Source organism: Hermetia illucens, chromosome 4, assembly GCF_905115235.1.
Source record: "Hermetia illucens chromosome 4, iHerIll2.2.curated.20191125, whole genome shotgun sequence".
Lineage (NCBI taxonomy): Eukaryota > Metazoa > Arthropoda > Insecta > Diptera > Stratiomyidae > Hermetia > Hermetia illucens.
Genome location: NC_051852.1, coordinates 85746794 through 85772131, shown reverse-complemented (window position 1 = coordinate 85772131; position 25338 = coordinate 85746794). Strand labels below are relative to the sequence as shown.

Below are 25338 nucleotides of genomic sequence, written 5' to 3'. Positions count from 1 at the left end.
AAGAAGAGGTAAGGAGATTCTATTGTGTTCTGCTTATTTCCCTTATGACGAAGACGTAGTTTCCAGTGAACATTTATCAAAGCTAAACAATATGCCAAAAGCATAATAATAATAATCGTTGGCGCAACAATCCATGTTGGATCGGGGCCTTGAAGTGTGTTAAAGCACTTCATTCAAGACCGTAACGGTACACTAGGAGGCAATGTGGTCAGCATTGCGCTCGCCCGAGATTATTACCCTGATTTGACTCAGGTACTCATTCACAGCTGAGTCGACTGGTATCCGACGTCAAATCACGATACAAATTCCACTGCAACCAGTGAGACTTGAACCGCGACAGCCTTACGCTCTAACCACTCAGCTATCCGGACACGTATAAGTATAAGCATGTGAGTAATAGCAGCATATGATGTTAACGCCCATCATATATACTGGAGAAGTTCTAACTTCAACACAAGAGGATCGAGACCACTGGAGTATCTAGTAGGAACCGAATTGCAGATTCTCAATTCGGGTAATGAGTCCACTTTCTTCAACGTAGTGAAGCAAGAGGTCATCGGCATCACGTTGGCATCCCCTGACATTACAGTTTTTTTCGGAGAGTGGAGAGTATCAAATGATAGCACGCTCTTTGTTCAGAGGAAGGGTCAGGTCAGGATTTTTCGAAACAGAGAAAAACGACAGGGGTGCTCCTCAACCAGGCTCTAAAGTTTGATTCAGCCGCTGGTTGGATTCAATGAGGCTCAAAAAGCACTAAAGAAGACCCTACGGTCGGCCAAACGATCATCATTGAGACGCTTTTGCGAAGACCAACTCTCTTGAAGCAACCACGAAGCGAAAGCGGATCCTTGTGAAAGAAAGTAGCCAGCAGTTGGGTTATCTACGTTTACAGAGTGAGAGGTCCACAAAAACAGATGAAGAAACAGTAAACCATTTGCTTGAAGTGCATTTCCCAGGCAGCATCCAAAATCTGATCTCGAGGCCGACAGATGCATACAGCCCGCAACCGGAAGATTGAACTCTGGCATGCAAAGTAGTTTCCCTAGAACGAGTGAAATGGGCATTTAACTCTTTCCGTAGATACAAGTCAGCAGGTCCTAATAGCATTATTCCTGCTCTAGTAATATAGAAAATTGATGCCCTGGGTGTATACACTCGGAATATTTGCCGTGTTTGCCTGTATTCCAACCAGCTGGCGTGATGCGAAAGTAATATTTATTCTCAAACCAGGAAAACACACCTACTCAGACGCAAAAAACTTGCAACCAATCAATCTCACTTGCCTTCTGCTAAAAGGACTGGAAACACAAGTTGATCGGTTCATATATCCCTAGGTGGCCACTTCACTTTAGGCAACATGCCTACCAGAAATAAATCCACGGAGACACTCCATGAGCTAGCAGCAAAAATTGAAAAGGCGATGTCCGATAAAAACAACGCCTTAGCGGCATTTGTGGTCATCGAAGGTGCCTTCAATTATGCCTAATCTGCGGTGATTTGTAATGCGGCAAGACAGCATGTAATTGACCAGGTATTAATCAGTTGGACCCTTCGCATGCTAAAGTGGAGAAAGATCCATATATTGGTCGAACAAAAGCCTATTGAGTTTCTCTCTCTCTCTCCTCGACTACACACAAGCATTTGCTGACGACTCAGCCGTATTTATTATCGGCAAGTTTGTGGGCATAGTATGTGACGCCTTGAATGCAACAGTGCGTGTAATCCACACTTGGTGCCCCGGTAATGGACTCACGGTGAACGTTAGGAAGGTAAGATTAGTTTTTTTTCACCAGGAACGTCGGGTAGGGCAACTACACGTTACCCCCATTAGCAGGGCGGAAATCCAGCTGATATAAACAGTCAAATTTTTAGGAACACATCTCAACTCCATGTTAATGTGGAAGCACCATACGCAGGAACAATACCAGAAATCCTGCAAATTGCTCTGGTGCTGAAAGACTGCGATAGGTAAGACCTGGAGACTTTCTCCAAAACGGATTCATTAGATTTATAACATACATCCATAATAAAACCCATTTTAGTGTATGCATGCATCACCTAGTGCTCGAGGCTGAGCTTTCCTAACAACAGGAAGCTGTTGACGCAGATTGAGAAATTCGGTTGTATCTGGTTTGCGCGGAAAGCGGCCCACAACCAAATTGACCACGTATTGATCAAACGCCGCCACCTCAGTCGTGATGAATGTCAAAACATATAGGGTGGCCAATACAGGCTCAGATCACTATCTGTTGGCAGCCCTCCGCAACACCTATAAGAGGGAAATGGATGCCGCAACCACCGCAGTCAACAGAGTTTTTGGAGATGAAACATCAACAATCACCTGAAGAACGTTATCATAAATCCGGCCACAAACATACTTGGTCCCAGCCACAAAAAGAATCGGAAGGGCTGGTATGACGATGAATGTAAGCTAGCAACGGAACGGAAGAATGCTGCATTCTCAAAGGACGCGGGCATGCACAGAGACTTATCACGAACCCCGGCGAGCGGAGAAGCGACTTCACAGACGGAAAAAGGAAGCCTGGGGGAACCAACAACTCTGTGAACTAGAAAAGTACAGGGAGCAACCGCACCAGGCAAGCGATGGAAAAACTGTTGGAATATGGACAACAATTGCACCATCTCTTCATCGACTTTAAAGCCGCCTATGATAGCATAGTCAGGGTAAAACTGTACATGGCGATGGGAGAATTCGGTATCCCGACGAAATTAATCAGACTGACTACGCTGAGCCTGATCAATGTGCGAGGCCAGATAAAAGCAGCAGGATCACTCTCAAGACCATTCGACATCAACAACGGTCTACGACAAGGGATGCCCTATCATGCATATGCTCTTTAACCTAGCCCTGGAGAAAGTGATCTGTGATGCTGGGGTAAATGTAAGAGGTACGATCCTCTTTAAGTCCACCCAACTACTGGCTTATGCCGACGATATCGACATCATGGGCAGAACCACCCGTGCCATACAAACTGCTTTCATCCAGATCGAGAAGGCGGCAATTGGCGCGAGATTTTGGGCTGCACATCAATGAAGACAAGACAAAATATATGATGGCAACGTCAGCACCGAAAACGAAACAACCAACAATATCAAACTGCACTGGTAAAACGGGAAGAGTAAAGATAAGATACTACAACTTTCAGACCGTTAATAATTTCTCCTATCTAGGGTCGAAAATCACAACCGATAACAGCTACGATGATGAAATCCACGCACGGTTGTTGGCAGTCAACAGAGCCCATTTCAGCTTACAAAAACTGTTCCGCTCGAAACGTCTCCACATAGGGTCAAAACTCTCACTATACAAGACCATGATATTGTCAGTCCTCATGTATTCCTCGGAAACTTTGGTTCTTACCAAGAAAAATTACGAACTCTTGCCCGCGTTCGAGAGAAGAATCCTCCGAAGAATTTTTGACCCCCTACATGAGGATGAACGATTCCGTAGCCTACATAACGACGAAACCTAAGAAGGATATCATGACCGTCAAGTTGTGGATAAAATCCGGCTCAATAGGTTACGGTGGGCGGGTCACTTAATCCGTACGGATGGGGATGACCCTGCCCGGAAAGTCTATAAGGGCAATATCTATGGTAGGAAAAGAAGACGAGGCAGACCCTGCCTGAGATGGAGCGACAACGTATGTCAGGACCTCGGCGCAAAACCGGGATGTCTGGAGTTCCTTGTTAAGGCAGGCCTAGACCGGATGCCGGTGATTCCGCCGTTGATGATGACGATGATGCAAATGTATGCATTTAGCAAACCCGGGATGTTCGTGCAACCCTGACATCTCGTGTGTGATATCAGTTTTCGTTATTTTGTGTTTTCTCTCTGGTCCCAGATGTGTTATGCCACCCAACTTATAATTCAGATTGGCGTCGGCTACTGGTATCTTTTCTAATTGAACCGTTAACAGTTATATTTTTTTTAAAAATAATAGATTAATAATATTGATCGTCGACGCGACAATCCAATTGAATCAGGTCCTTGAAATGTGTGTGAGGGTCTGGAGCCCGCGCCCACTTGATAACGGACCGGACCACTTGGGAAGCACCCAAGTTACTCAAAAAGTTGACTGGGGGAAATAATAACTTAGGTGGCTGAGACCACGAGAGAGGAAGTAAGTTACTTCCCAAGCGGTCTGGTCCGTCATCAAGTGAGTGCGTCAGCATCATCAACAAAAAAATCACTTCGGCCTGGTATAGGTCTGAATTTACGACGGATTTCACTTCAATACAATTCGCACTCATATCGTGCTTGCGATTATATATAAATGGAGCGATTACCATCTGTCGCTATATTACTTTCGGTCACGCTGCTCCCAGGGCAGAGGTGAGGCAGCGTCTGATGAGTTGCCTCTACCCTGGACTGGACGCAATCGCCAGTCAACAGATTCATTACTTGTTTTATTACAGATTCTAATAGTTACGATAACTTTAACCTTTCTCATTTCCCAAATTGAAAACGGCGTTCATTCTGAAGATGAATGAATACCTTGCTGTCTCGCTCAGAACTATTGCTTCCTATTTACCCCAACATGTTCAAAATTAAATTAAAACAAAAGGAGATGCCACTCATTCATTATATAAACTGCTGAATTAATATTAGGAAAATGAAAGCATTTAAAACATATATTTTTCGTATTAATTCCGTATTAATTTTTGCAATGTACATGCTACCTATAACTGAAATCTCCCTCATTCTCTTTTTAATTACTCCACTAAGCCATTATACACATTTTCAACTTCACTCCCATGTAAACCCAAATCAACAACAAAACTTTCCCATTTTTCAAGGGACCCAGAACCCCGAACAATACATGGAAAATTCACAGTGCAGAACGACTACTACCATCTTGTTCTATTTGAAAAACTTTTAATGTTGTTTTTCAACCACAAATTATTTACGTAGAATGTTATATGGAAACTATACGGACCCGTGTGCATATAGTTGGGGACGAAAGAAGAACAGAACAAAAGACTTCAACGTAAAGAGGAAAGAAACCGGAAAACAATTGTCCGTACTCTACTTGCAATTGCAAATCACCTGGTGTATCCTCTTCCCATTAATTGTTGAGGAGAAGCTTAAGTTTTGTACCGCTATCAGTAAAAGATACACTTTAGCCTTTATAGTTTCAAAGAAACGGACTCACTGGAGTGTGGAGGAACTATGGCCAGTTGCGCAAAACTTGAGAGAAACTTGTCTTGATTTCAGACTGCCACATACTGGTACCTATACATACTATGCACCTTTTAGGTGCATAAAGAAGGCAAACTGCTTGCATTGCCAGTTACTACTCTGTCGTGTAATGTGCAAATTTGTTGCCTTGAAGTAGCTCTAATGAAGGAAGCCTTGGTTCAACGGTTTTCGTGTATGTTTGGCATATTTGTAAGCAGAGCGTATCTAAGTTTCAGGACGAAAAAGTTAGAAGTTAGTTGGAATGCTTAAAATCCTACTCAATGCAAATGTGGTTTGAAATTAACTTTTTGCTCGAATAATTGGATAAATTGGTTAAGATATTCTGCGTACGAAAGGTAAAAGCATGTGTTCTAAAAGGTTTTGTTTGACAAACAAAACCTTATTAAAATCGGTTCAATGTCTGTCCGTCTGTCTGTCTATCTGTCGGACTGTCTGTCTGTCTGTTACATGCGCTTTTCTCAGAAACGGCTATACAGATTGACACGAAATTTGGTGGGAAGGGGGGAACTGTGGACCCCCAGACATGCAGTCAGTGATATCCTTCGACGTTGAGATTTAGGGGGGGTCCCCTTACATGGAAAAGGGGGTTGTAAAATTTTTTTTCACCAAATATAGTCATGTGGAGTATCAAATGAAAGGTATTGATTAGTACTTTCCGAAGCCTTAGTTTTGAGATTTGCTAAAAAGACGGGGAGTGGGAGGGGTAGAAAGTAATGATTTCTTTAACGGATTCATTCTCAGAAACTACCCAACCTAAAAATCTGAAAAAAAATCATGAAGCTGCCTCTATATGGTGCCCAGGTCTCAAAATACTCTCCATATCGATATCTGTTCAAATTAAGTTAATAATAGTAGATTACCATATTTTTGGGAAAATTGAGTAAAACCTCCCTTAAGTTTATCTCAGAGTTATAAAAGTTGGTAGTAGTATAAAATATAATATGAAGCATATTATCTCCAAGTTCGATCAAAATCATACTATTCCTAATAAAGTTACAGTAGCTCAAAGTTGTCTTTACCGTGTAAATTTACAACCCGAAGTACTAAATCTGATATGCTAAATGCATATTCTTAACGGGCTACGTACAAATGGGATAGTTCCACTCTCAAATATACTCACACAAGAAGCAAACAAAACCTTTCATACCTGAAGCGCCCAGTTTCCGGTTTCCCGACTTGTTTCTCCTCTTCTGTGTCTACAATTTTGGTTATTGTTCTGTTTATTTCTTCTCGGCTCAGAGTTTAAGAGAGTAACTCCGCAGTAGATTGAATTTGGAATACAGGAGTCTGCTCTATTAGAAGTCCAATATATGTACGTATTATATAATTTGGTATTATATATCTAACTTTCTTTGTGACAATACTTTCTATTTGAATAAAGTGAATAAAGCAAGAACCCGGGAGTGAACATACTTCGCCTCTTCGTTTGCCTTGAAGAGCTGAATAAATTCGTGCTTCTCCATTCCAATGGAAACCGTATTCGAGAGTAAGTTGTAATAACTCTCGTGTCTAAAAGTACGTTTTGAATATAACAAAATTGTGTTTTCCAATGCCAGCTGTGTCCGTACCCAACTAACCAAAAAAGCCGAATTTTGCTCCATGGCTAATTAGACAATAAGACAGCAGTATTTCAAGAAGAGCCTGAAAAGGTAATTTAGGGTGCTGGCAGGTGAAGTGGTTTTATTAGTTGGGATAATCGCATGCAAACCAATTCTGTATTTATGCCTGAGATGACAGGTCTATTATTGATTACATCCTACATTTGTCGATGGGGTTCTCATAGCGCTATGGAACAACATTTTCTTGCCCAATCAACATAAGTGTTGGACATCAAATTTAAAATATTCTTTACCTAATAGAATCCTTAACAGTCGGTTATCTACTAAAAGGAATAAGGGTTTGAGTATTTTTATCGCTTATCTCAGCCTACTGACATTTGACAGCTAACCTACTGGTTAGGGGGTGATTAACACTTTCCAAAAAACCTCGCTGCTTATGCTTAATCACGACGATGTTGATGCGCGACATTTGAGAAGCTTGATTGATTCGATATATAATTCATACCACCGTCATCTTAAGGTTTTTTTTGAAAACAAAACCTTATTAAATTCGGTTTATTGTCTGTTTGTCTGTCTTTTTATTTTCCAGCATTGGAAAGAGTCGAAACATACTGCTGGCTACTGCCATTCTCCCCGCAGGGCTGCTCTAAAGCATTGCGTCGCAGGAATGGATCAGTTCCGAACAGCGGCTCGCTGTAGTTCTTCCACTTTTTTCCTTTTCTTCGGAATTCTTCCTGCTTAAGTTCCTCGTGAATAACACTTTTTCGACTTGTGTCCAAACCTCCGTTGACTCCAGTATGAACTCTATAATATTTTCAGGTAATAAACGTCTATCTGTGACAGCCTCCAGTCTTGTCCAGCGCACAGTAAACACAACATACTCCACATTTTCAGCCATATTAACGCATCTCGGGCAGTACGGCGAATCATCGTGCTCAAATCGATGTAGGCATGTACGATAACCTCCATGTCTTCTCAAAAATTGTTTCAGCTCGTAATTTAATTCTCCGTGACATCGTCCAATCCACCTCCGTACGTCCGGAATGATACGATATGTCCAACGACCAGTTTGTGACTCGTCACATCTCTTTTGTCATTCTACGGCAGATTCTCACCGTCCCAACTGCCGTCGAAATACGCTAGGCTCCTCGGCTGCATACGTTTTATCGTAGAGCCGCCACCCTTCGTTCGCTAGGATATCTATAGCGAATATTCCTGCTAGTACGCATGCCGCTTCTCCTGATCTTGTTCGATAAACACGGCATGTCCGGAGTGCGCTTAGCCGATACGCCACTCCTAGCTTCCTTAGAGTTTAGAGTATTTTTCAGCACAGTTGCCCATTCTGGAGCTGCGTAGAATAGCACAGAACACAGAACTTTATTCTGGCCCATCAGTGGCAGTATTCTTGAGATCGCCTGGTTGGAAGTAAATTATCTGTTCGCCAACTTTAATTTTCGCCGTTGTTTTTTCCGTCTCTTACTGATTAAAATTACTTCTGTTTTATTTTCCAACCAACAACCAACATTTTTTAACCGAGAATTGATCTCCCATATCGTTTCATTTACTTAAATCTCGATCTCGTTTAGACGTTTGCTACTATTCCAATCCCAATATCATTCGCAAAGCCCAGACCTAGGAAAGAAACCTGCGACACACCACATGTTGTCGGATTCGCAATATAGCTTTCTCCCCAGGAGAAATTCGGCAACAATGCGTACAATGTATATCGGGGCCTGTAGCTTGAGTAGTACACACAGCAAAGCATTCACCTTCTTCTATTTTAGCCTGTTCCAGACCATTGCGTCAGCGGTTAATCTCGCCTTACGAAATCCGAATTGCTTGTCGAAAAGGCCTCCTTGCCTTTCTGCAATTGAGAGCAACCTTGTATATCACTCGTTCGAATAGTTTGCCAATGGTATTAACCAGATATATCGGCCTATTTGAGGAGGGGTCACCCAATGGTTTACCTGACTTCGGAATGGGTTTCAGCTTTTGTAGCTTCCATTTTTAGGAGAATTCTCCTTCTCTAAGGCATGCCGTAAGAACTTCGGCAAACATATTTGGTACTGCTCGGGTTGCCACTTTTAAAGCGATAAATGCACGACCTCTGAAACTTTTTCTTTTGCGCTTCGCGATAATAAAATGTCTTCGAGAAGCACCTCCTAGGACATTTTCGCATCAAATTTGTTTGTCAAATGTTTGTTGATTGCATATTATTTCTATGCGAGGTTTGGAAGATGATAGCCTGATGATCGCTGTGTATGTACTCTTTGCTGACATGCCACTGCAGATTCTTAGCTAACCCATCGCTAACGAAGGTAGGGTCCACCACCGATTATAATTCTCCCCTCCGAAAAGTGATGACACCTCTAGAGCTCAGAAGTATCACATTCAAGCGTGAAAATGTCTCTGGCAATACCCGCCTTCTTGCATTAGTTTCTCTGCTACCCGAATCCTCTGCTCATGCTTTACAATTGGCGGCTTTAATTTTTGGAAACATCGTTTTTAGTTATAGTAGTTTTTCCAGCAATAATGTGAATTCTCTAATGTGAGGCTCGGTGCTGCGTAACAGCTACAGATGTATATACCTCCTATTTTGCTATTCATATTCCACTTTGCATATTTTCGTATTGTTCGCACACGAACGAAATCGTCGATTTCTCCGTTTGGCGGATCGTTGCGGAGATTGCGCCTCTTCATTAGGATCCCTTTGCCACTTTTTGTTCATTTCTGGGACATCCTTATCACTTCGAAAGTCCTCTTTGCCAAATAGTTTGTTAGGGAGGGATGTCTTTAGCATCGTTTGTGTTACTACTGAAACCATCACTTTTCGTCGATCTGTCTGTTTGTCTGTCTGTCTGTCCGTGAGAGGCACTGTCCTCAGAAACGGTTGTACTGATTGACACGAAATTAGGAAGATGGAAACTGTGAACGCCCACGCATGCAGTAAGTTCACCGTTTTATGTGAAACTTAAGGAGGGGATCACCATATATGCAAAAGTGGGGTATAATTTTTTTTACCGAATATAGTCAAGCTATCGAATGAAAGGTATCGATAATTACTTTTCAAAGCAGGTCTTAGTTTTGAAGCCGATTGCAAAACGGGGGAGGGCCATAAAAGGGTCACTTAAGGGGCTATTCTCAGAAACTACCTAGCAGAAAAATCTGGAGTAAACCACGATGATGCCTCTATATGGCACCTAGGCTCCGAAATACCCTCTCTCATAGCACTTGTTGGAATTGAAAGTTCCTGGACTTCATGGTTTCCAGTTGATTCACCTCCGGCAAATGAGCTTTAACGTTCCGCTGCAAATAGAATGTCGACCCGAATGTTCCTAGTGTAAAAAAGAGTTTTCTATTAGCAGTTAATAAAGTCAAAATCGACTACTTAATCAAGAAAAATTTAGAATAAATATAAATAAATAAATAAAAATCATGATTTTTTCTTTTTTGGTTAAACATAACATCTATCAAAAACAAAAAAAAATCATGATTTTTGTCAACCCTGGTTAATATTCAATTTCTAAAAAATATGCTAATAATAAATATAATAATATTCTATTCTGTAATCAAATATGTATATATTTTTTTTATGGATGAAAGTGGAAATCTTGGAAAGATTCGCACCCACTAAAACCACCCCCACTCTTCCGCTCCTCCCCGCGGAACCACCGTGAAGTATTACTTCGCGGGGGAGGCTCTGGTTCACTACACTACCTAGTCCTTGTCGCGCCGCCTTCCCAGCTCGATCCAACTCCAGGGATTTTGTCTGCACCACGGCTACTGCCTCATTTACCGCCATCCAGCTTTCCTCCGACTTCAGCATCTCTTCCACCAGGTTGGAGGGCCCGATGTCCGCCCCAAGATGCTGTTCAAATTCCTTTTCTGCTGCAAAAATCTGGGACAAAGGAACCTAACGTGCTCCGGGTCCTCGGGTGTAACACCGCATTCAGGACCGTTGGGAGACTCGTCTAACTCGAAGCGATACAAGTACTTCCTATAGCCACCGTGTCCCCTAAAGAACTCTGTCAGGTGATAATTCAATTCTCCGTGCTTTCGGTCGACCCATTTCTCGATACACGGGATCAATGTATGGGTCCACCGGCTCTTGTCGGAGTTATCCCACCGTTGTTGCCCCTAACCACACAATTCTCTCCTGATTTGCCCTCGGTTTTTCATAGAGCCAGTGTGCCTCGCTCGCTAGAAGATCTATAGGGATCATTCCCGCGATGACACACACTGCCTCCGTTCCGTCGACGCCGTCCTAAATGCGCTGCACACTCTTAGCGCAATTAGCCGGTATGCCGAACTTATCTTCCTCCGCTTCACAGCATGGTTCAACGCTCCCGCCCAGACAGGGGCCGCTTATAGTAGGATCGAATTCACCACTCCCGCAATGAGTAGCCTGCGACTATACTTCGGCCCTCCCACGTTAGGCATCATTCTTGCAAGTGATGAGCTAGCATTTGCTGCCTTCTCCCGCGCATAATCCAGGTGTCCCTTGAAACTTAGCTTGGCATCGATCATCATCCCCACGTATTTAACAATTGATTTTGAGACGACCTCACGATTACCAACCCGGATATTAACCGTGTTGTTCTTCCTGCGGTTGGTAATGAGGACCGCCTCCGTCTTTTCGTCCGGTCCGCCAGGTCTAGCTTGGCCATTCGTAACCATTACTTGATGGTATGAATGACTTCATTTGCATATAGCTCCACATCCTCTACCGCCAGGTCCTCAACAAAACCAATCAGCGTTGCCTCCTCCGGCACGCGTAGGCCAAGCACTCCGTCGTACATCATGTTCCGCAACAGTGGCTCCAATACAGAACCTTGAGGCACACCTGCTGTCATAATGTAGAAGTCTGTCTGAAAGGTAACTCTCGATTAGCCGAGCCAAGTACTAGGAACACCCAGTTTGGCCAAAGCGCCATTAATCCAGCCTACTTTTTTGACGTTGAGCGTCACCAGAGCACCGCCAACTCCACGACCTTTGCTACTGCATCGACCATAGATCGGGCTCGCCGAAACCCACATTGCCGCTCTGAAAGGCCACCCGTAAGCTCGTTGAACAGGAGTCTAAGAGACAAATAGGACGATATGAAGAGGGCACGCCGGGTGGTTTTTGGGGCTTCGGTAGCAACACCAGCTTCTGCCTCTTCCACTAGGCGGGAAATACTCCTTCCGCCATACACGATTCGAATGTGCTTGCGAACCAGCCTTGACCGCCAACTTCAGAGCCTTATTCGGAATTCCGTCCAATCCCGGAGCCTTGCCATCCCCAGTACGTCCGCAGATTTCCCGAAGTTCCTCTTCGGTAACACCAGGGATCGAGAAGACGTCCTGCTGAGCTGCCACTTGGGGTTCATTTTCATCCTGCTCCTGTTGCGGGAAAAGAGTTGTAATTATTTGCAACAAGACCCGTGGGCATGTCACTTGAGGTGATTTTTGGCCGCGGATCTTGTTCATTACAACTTCTGGTAGCATTCCCGCTTGCTTCTCGGTATGGCTTTCGTGTGAAGGCCGTTTTTTTGTTGGTTTTTTTGAAAATTTTTTGTGAAAAACTGGAGAGAGATAGAAATACGAATTTTTCACCATAGATTTATTAATATCTTGAGCGTGCGTAATAATTTTTCCAACCCGATATCATAGTTCAGGATGTTTTTCTGCTACCACGCTAGAGGGCGCTGCGATCATCTTAGAGAAAAAATTAAACGGCATTTTAACGTACAGACGCAAACTAAGATTGTTAAAAAATATTAAAAACTAAATTTTTGGTGCCGTGTTAAACTTTTTTTTTATTTGAATTTTGTTGTTTTTTTACGGCTTCTTCAATGAATAAAAAAAAAACTACAAAATGAATCGCAATTATCCTGGTTTGCGGACCGTACAAATATGTTCTAAATAAGTCGTGAAAGTTTCAAAGAATTTCGTTGGATAGATTTTGGGCTATGGTGGCAGCCGATTTTCAACATGAGGGTTTCAAGAAAAACGCATTTAAAAGGTAGAATGCGATTTTTAGCAGAACAGACCATTAATCTGCTATACCTAGTCCATAAACCTTAGGTTTCTTGAAGAAACACACGTACGGCCTTGGCTTCAATTCTTGTCCTTTTAGCGAAGTCATTCGAACTTCATTCGGACCGATAAATACGCGCTTTATTACGGCAGTCGACATAAATCTGGCGCGATAAGTTTACCACTATAATTTCCGAACGACTCCGTATATCAAAAAATCACTTTGCCCATATATTCTACTCTATTTCTAGATACAATTGATGCCAAAAAAAAATTCGATTCCGCGGATCTGACACACCCTTAAGGTTGCTTCGCAGATCCCTGTATTCTTCCTCACGCTCCTGGTGCTCCGACCTTCCCCTTGTCCTGTGGGAAAGTCTCCTCGCTCGGAGACAAGAGGATCTCAAGGCAGCGATCTCCTTGCTCCAAATCAATTATATAATATTATCATATATTTATAATATTATTCACTTTATTTACACAGACATCGGTATGGAGGATATTGTGAGGCCTAGACAAATTAAATAATGGCAGCTCCGTGTCTTCTCAGGTTTTTTTTAAAACAAAGTCTGTTTGAAATCAATTTACTGTCTGTCTGTCTGTATGTCTCTCCGTTTGTCATTAACATGCACTTTTCTCAGAAACGGTAGTATCGATTGGCATGAAATTTGATGGGAACTATGAAAGTCCACGCATACAGTGATTTTCATCGCGCTAGGAGACGGGCGTCTCCATACATATTATATAGTCGTTTGATACCCTAATGAAAGGTCTCAATTGTAACTTTTCAGGACTGGTCTCAGTTCTGAGTTTCAATGCAAAAGGGGGAGGGCGGCGGATGGAAAATTGTCATTTCTTTCAGAATCTGAAAAAATCACGAAGCTATCACTATACGGTGCCTACGCTCAGAAACACCCAGATAATGTCCGAGGTCAGGATTATTCTCGAAACCATTCAACATCAACGGCGATCAAGAGGGTAACCTATTATGCATCGTTCTTAACAAGGCCCTGGAAGAAATGATCCGGATGCTGTTGTAAGTACGACAGACAAGTCCACTCAACTACTCATTTATGCTGATGATATTGACATTATGGAAAGAATAATCCAAGAGGTACAATCTACCATCACCCAGAACAAATAGGCAGTGGTTGGCGAGAGATCTTGGGATACACACTAATGAAGGCAAGACGAAGTACATGGGGGCAAGGTCAGTAGTAAAGACTAAAGAAGCAATAACACTAAATGGCAAACGTCAAATGAGAACAATAAAGATAGGAGAATACAAATTTGAAATCAATGATAATTTCTCCTATGTCGAAAATCTCAGCCGATGACAGCCTCGACGACGGAATCCGTGGACGGTTGTTGGCAGTCAACAGAGCCTATCTCAGCTTACAAAAACTGTTCCGTTCCAAACATCTCACATGTACGGGGCAGTGATCTTGCTAATCCTCTTGTATTCCTCGGAAAAGGATTCCGTAACCTATATGATAAAATTTATGATCGATAGGACGATTCTGAAGAAAATACGGTGCAATTGGTTACTGTGGATGGGTCATTTAATCCGTATGGCTGAGGATGATGCTTTTAGGGATATCAAATTCGTGGACCTCAAGGAAAAAGCGGGGTATCTGGAGTTCATTATTAAGGTAGCCCTAGACCGAACACCGATTATTGCGCTGTTGATGATGATACTCCGAACATATTCTGCTCTCGAAATATGTTAAAAAAGCGCTTTTTGGAAACTGTCATGTAAGAAAATCCCTTAAACGAATAAGATTTTTTTACTTTCTTCCCATGTCCTGTACAGGAGCAGTATGAGAACCATGGTTTAGTAGTGGATTTTCAAGTCGCCAAAATTTCATATCATATAATAAACCACCTGAAATTAAAGTTTACATAACACTATTGAAAAGGTATTTTCCGAAGGGGTTCGTTGAATTTTCTTTACTTCGGGATGATCGGGAGATTACAGATTTTAACTTGGTTCTGGTGTTAAGTAGGGGCCATTTTATACATTTCTATACTATCAAATTGCAAATGTTGTAGGCAACTAATTTGCTAAAGGATAAGTCATACCCACAAATACAGCCGTGTACGGTCTACCTGACCCATTATTATTCGTTTATGATCCCCAAATTTAGGTCACAAACCTGTCTGAATACCCACCAATTCTGAAACCCTGGGAATATTGAAAGAAAATACTAATTCACGACTCAGGATGCTTTTTTAAACAACTAAATGCATCAATCTCCCCACTGCATCAGATCAGAATGAGTGAAATTACTTTGCGACATCGGTGGTAAAAACGTGACTGTGAAGAAGGCCCAACGGCTGACAAAGACGACAGAGAATAAATAGAAATGAAGAAGAAGACACGATAAACACGTGGATTGCCTCTTCAAGTGATGACTGCCCAGCGTTGTTCAAACAAATGGGAATCTCTCTCTATGACTGAGGAAGCCAAATTCCATATTCACGCTGATACATATGTTTACCACTCACTCGCTCCATTGTTGAAAACTGGTGCAAGCCAGATACAATACCGTTTTGAAATAATTCAACATGTTCACAACCTGTTGCGAATGAGCAGACCACAGACACGCTATCATGGACCGTTTCTTGTATATAATAAGAGTTCTATTCTTAGCTATAGTCACGTTTAGTGAGTATATGGAAAAATGGCATACTTAGAATTGCTACCTGCAGAACCACTAAAATTTGTGCTTCATTTTTTTTTTCTAACTTCAGGACCTTATGTGTCGTTAATGTTTTTCTGAAACATGTCATTTTTACATTAGGATAAGCTGATGTGAAGTACTTCATTTTCCATTGCTCCAAGGCTTCATTTTTGCGTTCAAGGAGGAAGGGTAATTGAACTTTCCTAATTCTGCAAGCACTCATCCTAGAACATTTTCATGGGCCTCACCTCAAATGCTGCCAATAATAAATGGCAAATAATGAAGCTTATTCGCATTCGGATCGCTTACATACTCGTACATTTCTACACTAAAACGTATTCATTCATCACTCAAAAGCTCAAAATGTTACATAGTGACAGGGCTGAAAACAGGCTATGTTTTCCGAAAGGATCCACTTTCATTTTGCCAAGTCAGCCTATATCTGCGCCCTCATTTTAACAACACTTGAATGCATGTCAGGCACAAACATAACGACATGAAATTTCATTCGAGATAATCAGCGAACAAAAGATCCAGATTCCACGTAACCTGAAATCTGCAAATGAAATGGGGGGAGATCTCAATTACCCCCTATTAAATTAAAGACAGGATACATACTTTACACCACATTTTGACTCATTTTCACGCTCAAATGAAAATATTTACGTTCCATGCCTCCAGAAAGCAATTAAACACTCTAAAACAAATTTCTCCCAGCTAATTTGTAAATCTAAGGTTACACCTCAAGTTATTCTTACTTCTTCCCCCCTCAGTTGCCGACAACAATTTAAACGTGTAGTCAGCTCATGTTTCAACTTAATGGATTCCTTATTCCTTGCCGGATATGTTGGTATCGTTTGAATATTTTTTTTGTGTTTTTCGCCATTTTTCATGCTTTTATTTTATTTTTACGAACAGCCTTGTTTGTTGGCCCCTTGAGGTGGAATTGCCTGGAAGTGGCATAAATGTGAAGAAGTAAAACAAACGCTAAAGATAAACAGAGTCCTGATATCCCTAAATCAAATAGCCAAAGAACTTTTTGTAGGTGTTCATTACAATGTTTGTCGTCAGGAGCTCGGATAACAGAATAAACTTCTGTGGAAGCGTGGGGTGCGGGTGGTTGATTGCGGTGGTTTGAATGATTCCAAATATAATGTCCTTAACAGACTGCACTTCTTTAATGACAACCATTGTCGTTAAGGTGGGCATCGCAATAATGACATGACATTAAGTAACCCTGCATTGGAAGCGGGCTTGCGTGATATTTCGAATTTATACAGGATATTACAAAGTAATATGTTTTCCGCCGGGAGAAGATTAACTTTAAATTGAGTGCACAAGAATTAGATGACTGCTACGAATTAAAACATAAGTCACTTCCCACCTGAAACAAGAACAAGTACGTCCATCTTACGCAATTCAGATCTCTTTCTAATAGTTTATTTTATAATTTTATAAGTAGAAGAATGTCTTTACCTGTTACGTCTTTATCGTTCTTAAACCATTGAACTATCAACCAATAAATAGTAAAGATGACTTACACATATAAGCAATGCTCAAACTGCAAACATTATAACATTATATTTTCAATGTCAAATTACTGTTAACCTCCTCCCCCTAGACTTCCGCATTAAATACACTTTAGCGTACTGTGTTGTCAGACTATGTGAGTTCCGATATTGAACAGCGAAACGTTGCCATAGTAACATCCTAGACCAAGTAAGTCGGGAACTTCGGGCATTCCCTACGGACTACGCCACATGCAAGCCGAACTTCACGAGAAACTTTGCTGCGGACTTTCGAACCAGGGTAGAGTGGACGACCGGCGGCGTGTGGCGAGGCTATGATGGTCTGTGGAATCGGATACACACAGGATAGCCGAGTGGAAATATTGGCAATGCTGGAAATCTGTCGATGGGATATTATTTGAGCCCCAAGCGTAATATAGCCATTTTGATCGATAACCAAGCGGCCGTTAACGCCTTGTCAGCGTCTAGACAGTAGTCTCAAAGTCACCCTTCTCTTAGAAACTGTCAGAGAGTTCCCACTGCCCAGCTCTAACTAGAGCCAGACTATTGACACTAGGTAAACCACTCTTTGAGGGCTTCAGAGAGAGCTACAGGGTGAGAAAGATGCCATCATCATTCGTGAATGCTACGGGCTGGCTCTGAAGACCCGCCCGCTTGCTTTTACGAAAGCAGTCATGGTATTAGGAGTTTGCGGCATCAAAACGCAACAAAGTGCAAATTGGGCTTCTCAGAGCGATCACTAAGCAATGTCAAATTAACATATCCACACTGGAATTGTTTAAAGAAATATAGGGTAAGTGCCAGAGAGTTGTCGGATGTTTCGTTGAGGCCATATAATTTTCGAAAAATATGTCCATTGGTAAATTATTTTATAATTACATAATTTGGGGAATCTAGATTGCAAATGTTGCCAAACCTTGAAAAGTGAATTATTTCCTTTGTCTTTTCCTTGGCGACTCTACCTAGAGGCTCCCTAGTATAGACAGCATTGTGGGAGACATGCTTCATTTATTTCTTTTAAGTTGCTTGACGTAATTCTTTTCTTGAACAAGCGTTGCTTTTTGAAACATGAGCCTACTGCTTGAAAACTTCTGAATATCTTTACATTGCTGCTGAAGGTGCACGCTATTCACACTGATTCTTTTAAAGCCGTTGATGCCATTAACGGCAATATTATCCTCTACAAACTCTCTCTGCTCAACTTTCGCTCTTCAATCATCTCATGACTCTCCTCCTGAATATCAAACCGTTCCTACAGAATTTATTTTCATAGTTACACATCACGCTCTATACTTCCTCTGGTATTCCCCAAGGTTCTATACTTGGCCTCATACTGTTCCTATTTTGTTAATAGTGACCGTCCATCCATTCTCACTTGTTCTTGTTTGCTTTACGCAGACGACACAACATTATTTGCCCCTGTTTCGTCCCCGCTGAATTGTGCTTCCTTGCAATCGTTGTCAGCAAATGCTACTATATGTGCTACTCGCTTAAACCCTCCCCCACAACCTTTCCCTACTCTCTTTGTGGACAGCTCCTATCCCTACCGACTTCGATGACACCATCAATCGCGCTTCGAAAAGGTCTAGTTGTATTCTACTCCTTTCCTTCAAATTCGCCTCAATCCAGCCCTCCTTAATACTTGTGAACTCCGGTGCTAGAAACATCCTTGAATATTGTTGCTCCATAATTTATTCTCCTTACAGTAATTTACTATATATCGCGCTGTTGCAACTGTGCACATAAAGAAGAATATCTACAACTTGGGTCCTTTGAACATGTCCCCTTCCTTAGTTTTAACGTAAGTTAAGTTCCTTTCTTCCTTCTGAGGCCAATATGTAATTATATAAATAGTCACTATTCTGTGCCTTGCTCCTTAAAATAAATAAATAAATTATTTTACACAGCAATGGTCCCAGTACCGAGCCCTGTAGGGCACCCGCGGAGACAACATGTTCGTAGGGTCCGTCAACAAGCTCATACCAGGGCCTTCGTTCTTGCAAGTCGCTATAGAGAATAGCAGCGAGGTAGTTAAAAATGACAATCTTCGCACGTAATTTCCAAATTGAATGCATTCCTCACTTGCAAGGTCTTCACCATGCAATATTTGCTGGCATCGTCCTTTTCGTGAATTATATTTCCAAGCCAATTATTAATTTGATGACGTCAATATTTCATCTGGCTTTACGAAATCCATTCTGGTGAACTTAACAACCGGGAACAATCTATTGTAGAATACGCGCTCTAGTATTTTCCCTGCAGTGTCCAGAAGGCATGGGAATGTAAGAAGGTAACCTACAAAGCGATTTACCAGCCTTTGACCGCAATACCACCTGTGCATGGTGCAGAAAATATCCCTTCGAATATGCACAGTTCAATGACTCAGCAAACATATCCACTCTAGATTTGAAGACGAACTTAAACACCTTATTCAGTATATCATCCAGGCTTCCATTATTTCCTGTTTTAACAGTTACAACCAAAATAAATAGAAATGAAATAGAGGCATGTTAAACGCAACACAGACAGTGGACTGTGGACTCCGGGGGAACTTTACGTTCCAGACGTTCGTCCTACACAGCTTACTCATGATATTTTACGTAAATTCGGTAAACAAATAACGAATCAACATATCGGCCAAAGTCTGAATGTTGATGGCGGCGAAAATTATGTATTTAAGCGGCATAGGGAATTGCTTGAGGGAACTTCTTCGTTGGTTCTTACCTTAAGTAAGTACTGACATTCGATCTGGCCTCTTGCCGGCGTCTATTTCGAGCTTTTTTGTAAAGTCTTAACATTAAGTGGGGGACGCACTTTGCTTGTCCCTTGCAGAGAAACACCTCCACGCACACATTGCCTGACGGTGGTGAAATCCCCAATGTAAAGGCTCATTAATTGTAATTATTCAGTAAATACACTTTTGAAATAAATCGATCCCATATTGAAAGACGGCATTATCATTCTTCGAAAAACGACAACTCATTCTTCACCATGGTATTTCTTACAAAGGTTATTATTTACTTTAAATAGGGATTGGAGTGGATGGGGCCACTCCCGGGGTATAGGAGCCATAGTCTCTTCTCTTTGTTTTCCCACAGGGAGCCTTAAAAGCCTTTTCGGCGTTCGGGTGCATGAACGGTGCGCAGTTATCCCCTTTCCAGTTGCCATGAGACGCGACGAAGTAGGTCCCCGGGAGAAGTAGATCAGCGCCGAAAGACACCAAATACTCTTGCGGAGTTTCGAGTCTGTCTTCATGTACGTCCCCAGTAATGGAAATGTGTACAATGGTCCCGCGACGACCAAGAGGCTGAAACAGCAGGCATTCTTCATGGTTCAGTAGTACGCCAGTAGCGAGGACGCCCGGCGGCAGGCGAAAATCAACTTGCAGATACTGGAAGAACGTCAGACGATCGGAAGAAGAAGGAAGGGACAGCAACAGTAGTATTTAAATTCTCGCAGGCGCGGAATAAGCTGGGCCGAGAACTACATCATCATCATCATCAACGGCGCAACAACCGGTATCCGGTCTAGGCCTGCCTTAATAAGGAACTCCAGACATCCCGGTTTTGCGCCGAGGTCCACCAATTCGATATCCCTAAAAGCTACGCCATCGCTTCATCTTAGCCAGGGTCTGCCACGTCTTCTTTTTCTACCATAGGTATTGCCCTTATAGACTTTCCGGGTGGGATCATCCTCATCCATACGGATTAAGTGACCCGCCCACCGTATCCTATTGAGCCGGATTTTATCCACAACCGGACGGTCATGATATCGCTCATAGATTTCGTCATTGTGTAGGCTACGGAATCGTCCATCCTCATGTAGGGGGCCAAAAATTCTTCGGAGAATTCTTCTCTCGAACGCGGCCAAGAGTTCGCAATTTTTCTCACTAAGAACCCAAGTTTCCGAGGAATACATAAGGGCTGGCAAGATCATAGTCTTGTACAGTAAGAGCTTTCACCCTATGTTGAGACGTTTCGAGCGGAACAGTTTTTGTAAGCTGAAATAGACTCTGTTGGCTGACAAGAACCGTGCGCGGATTTCATCATCGTAGCTGTTATCAACGGTCTCAAAGTTGTATTCTCCTATCCTTATTCTTCCTGTTTGACCAGTGCGGTTTGATGTTGTTGGTTGATTCGTCTTCGGTGCTGACGTTGCCACCATATATTTTGTCTTGCCTTCATTGATGTGCAGCCCAAGATCTCGCGCCGCCTGCTCGATCTGGATGAACGCAGTTTATACATCTCGGGTGATTCTTCCCATGATATCGATATCGTCAGCATAGGACAGTAGTTGGGTGTACTTAAAGAGGATCGTACCTCTTGCATTTACCTCAGCATCACGGATCACTTTCTCGAGGGCCAGGTTAAAGAGAACGCATGATAGGGCATCCCCTTGTCGTAGACCGTTGTTGATGTCGAATGGTCTTGAGAGTGATCCTGTTGCTTTTATCTGGCCTCACATATTGGTCAGGGTCAGCCTAGTCAGTCTGGTTAATTTCGTCGGGATACCGAATTCTCTCAAGTCCGTGTACAGTTTTACCCTGGCTATGCTATCACAGGCGGCTTTAAAGTCGATGAATAGATGGTGCAACTGTTGTCCATATTCCAAGTTTTTCCATCGCTTGCCGCAGAGAGAAAATCTGATCTGTTGCTGATTTGCCTGGAGTGAAGCCTCTCTTTGGTATGGGCGAATGATGTTCTGGGCGTATGGGGCTATCCAGCCTAGCAAGATAGCGGGAACGTGGTACCTCTATAATTGCTGCACTGTGTGATATCGCCCTTTTTATATATGAGACAGATAATGCCTCGTTGCCAATCGTCAGGCATTGATTCGCTGTCCCATACCCGTACGTTGATGAGCCACTTGGTGTAACTGGTTGCCTCCATATTTAACCAATTCGGCTGTAATTCCATGGGCTCCTGTTCGGCGACTGTTTCTCCTAAACTTGGTGTTGGCAGTATTTGTCCGTCGTCTTCAGTTGGCGGGACCTCCAACTCGCCGATGTTCTGGTTGTTCAGTAGCCCATCAAAGTACTCAACCCATGGCTCCAATGTGCCCATTCTGTCGGAAATCAGATTTCCCTCTTTGTCTCGGCAGGATGAGCATCGAGGTGTATAAGGCTTCATCCTGCTGACTTGTTGGTAAAACTTGCGCGCCTGGTGCGGTTGCTCCCTGTACTTTTCTAGTTCACAGATTTGTTGGTTCTCCCAGGCTTCCTTTTTCCGGTTATGAAGTCGCTTTTCGGCTCGACGGAGTTCGTGATAAGTCTCTGGACGTGCCCGCTTTCTTTGAGAATGCAACATTACTCGATATGCGGCATTCTTCCGTTCCATTGCTAGCTTACACTCATCGCCAAACCAGCCGTTCTGACTCCTTTTGCGGCTGGGGCCGAGTATGTTTGTGGCCGTATCCACGATAACGTTCTTCAGGTGGTTGTGAAGATCATTTGTTTATGTTTCATCTCCTGCTTCCCTCTGTTGACTGCGGTTATTGCGGCATCCATTTCTCTCTTATAGGTGTTGCGGAGGGCTGTGTTATGGATGGCTTCAGTGTTCACTCTCACCTGATTGTCAGAGGGGATTCTAGGTGTTGTTGTTATTCGAGCTCGGAGCACCATGCCAACGAGGTAGTGATCCGAGCCTATATTGGCCACCCTATATGTTCTGACATTCATCAAGGCTAAGAGCTGGCGGCGCTTGATCAACACGTGGTCAATTTGGTTGAAAGTGGTCCCGTCTGGAGAGGCTCACGTATGTTTGTGGACCGCTTTCCGCGCAAACCAGGTACAACAACAACCATTTCGTGTGATATTGCTAACTGGATAATGCGCAATCCAATATCATTGGTATCCCTATGTAAGCTATGGTAGCCGACGTATCGCCTGAATACGGGCTCCGTCCCTACTTGACTTCACTTATGTTTTGAAAGCCGATAACAGCAGGTTTCATTTTTTGGCTGACTAAGAAACCTACTCCGAGCACATGGTTTACTGGATGGCCACTATAATAGATGGTGTAACGGCTCTTCTCCAGGAAACCGGAAACCCTGTCCAACGCATCTCCTGTAACGCTGTTATATCATCCTTATATTGGGACAGGGTATCGGCTAGCTACTTATCAGCTTCACCTCTATACAAGGAGCGCACGTTCCATGAAGAAATGCGCAAATCGTTATTCCTTTGTTGTTGCCGGGTTCGTCGTTGTATAATCCGTCCAGTCCGAGGCTCCTTTTGTGGCTTCGTAACAAGTTGTTTTCCATGTAGGGTTATCAGCCCTACCCAACCCCCAACCTGGAGGACCAGTTGGTACACTTTGTCTCGTTTTTAGGCGCGGAAGACTCGCCTTCATCCTTCTCCGTATGCAGCTTTTCGTTAAGAAAGAGCTCCCAGCGGTCACCACGTGGAGGTGGAGATAGGGTTTTGTAGTAGAGCTTTTGGTGTCGGTTCAGCAGGCATTTCCCAGGTTTTATGCTCCATCGTGGGTACCAATCCACGTTTCGCACTGGGACCTATACTACCCTTTGACCATGGAACCGAACTAAATTTTTTGGTACTAAATGTTTGGAATTTTTATTGGAGTTCCATATTATTCTCAAATAAGAACTACTACTCCTACTACCAACTCGTTTTTTACATTTCGCAACCTCTTAATTATGGAACGAGTAGGTATATATTCTAATTATTGGAATCAATAAATTACAAGCATAAAATACTCACTTGCATACCTTTCCTTTAACTCAATTAGCATAAATACTCCCCATATTTACTTTGTTGTCGATAAAGTCATACATATATTCATTTTGCTTTACATAATTATTTCTCCATTTGCAGGATTGTCATGGATCCAGTACAGGAAACGGAGCTCCAATCCAGGACGATACGCAGAACTATAACATCATCAGTGGGAGCCAAAATGGCACACATACGCAAGTCGAATTCTCGAGGGAACTGGAAACATGTGATCCGCATGATGTACAAATTGGAGTGAGTAAGATTCATTCATACACATAACTTGTCGGTTTCACTCAGCATGAAGCTGGCATATTTATGCCTCCACTGGAAATTCTGTTATATAAAAATCCACGTGCCCAACAATGATTAGGGACAATACAAATTGAGCGCAAATCGAGATGATAAATGAAGTTTCAAAGCTAGTTATGAAAGTGTAGTATAACTGGTACGTACGTAGTACGGGCAAGTACAAGGATTGCCAGCTCCTTTGTTGTGGTTCAACTTTGGTTATTATTTACTCGCAAATGCAAGGCTTCTAAGAAGACAAAACAGTCATACTAGATAGCATCTCCGTTCCGTATGCGGATTTTTCAAGAGTTTTCCTTGAGGCGATCAAGTGTTCCCTTAGTCCATTAGCTTCTTCGTTCACAATGACCCTCGAATGCCATTACACCAATACAAGATACTTTCATGAAACAGATCGTGGTGATAACTCCATGCCGTCTGCCTTGATATGTTATCACAGTTTAATGCCCTTAACCCTGCTTTACTATTTGAAGTTAGAATAGCATGTCCGCAACAATTTTATCGGGCATAAGACTCCCTGATATCGCAATTTCTTAATATGCAGGCCATCCACTCTTAGCGTAGTCGAGGTGTGAAAAATGTTACCGACGAAAATGCAATCCTGGCAGACGCCCCTTTAGACTGCTAATTCTTTCGAGATTTTAACTCGATGTGCTACGTGATATTTTATCTATGGTGGTCAATACCCCGTTAATGAAGCATAGCGCGTATACCACTCCTACACGCGAGCTTTTCCAGAAAAGTATGCATACCTCCTTTACTATTCTGCTCCATGTGTTTCTCAGGCAACTTGTTGGCCACTTATGGATATTGGATTACCTTGAATGGCATAGCCAGCAAATAATTGTCAAACTTTCTTAAAATGTGACCTATCCGACGCAACTTTTCGTCCGCGATTGTGTCTGGTCAGGGACAGATGGTAACGAAAGCTAGAAGTCTTTCAGAAACAATAGTGCTGCTCCTATACAGCAACAATGGCACTTGATTTTGGTATTAAGGCATCTTACATTTCATGACTTTAGGCAAAAGTGCGAGGCGAGTCTAGCTCTGTTAATGCATCGGGTGACATCAAGCTCGGTGGTACTGCCAGCAGAAAAATCAGGCTGAAAGCTTTGGTTTGTTGGTTTAGTACGGACTTGCTTGTCTCGTTCCTCAAACCTAGAACCACTTGAGCACGGGCCATGACTCAGCGAGAGAATCTGTTTAAGGGAAAATATCATTACCTATTGAAGTTCTCCTCTTTCTCCAGATAAGGCAGCATAGAGAACGTCTCCGATAACAAGAAA

At 42.6% G+C, this 25338-nt stretch overlaps 1 protein-coding gene across 1 annotated transcript in view; it reads left to right on the top strand.

The window, feature by feature from the left end:
- Window positions 1-25338, top strand: part of LOC119656132 (MOXD1 homolog 1) — a 169723-nt gene that overhangs the window by 51153 nt on the left and 93232 nt on the right. Inside the window, exon 2 of the mRNA XM_038062464.1 lies at window positions 23846-23998. Coding sequence (XP_037918392.1) covers window positions 23846-23998 — 153 coding nt within the window. The remainder of the gene's footprint in view (window positions 1-23845; window positions 23999-25338) is intronic.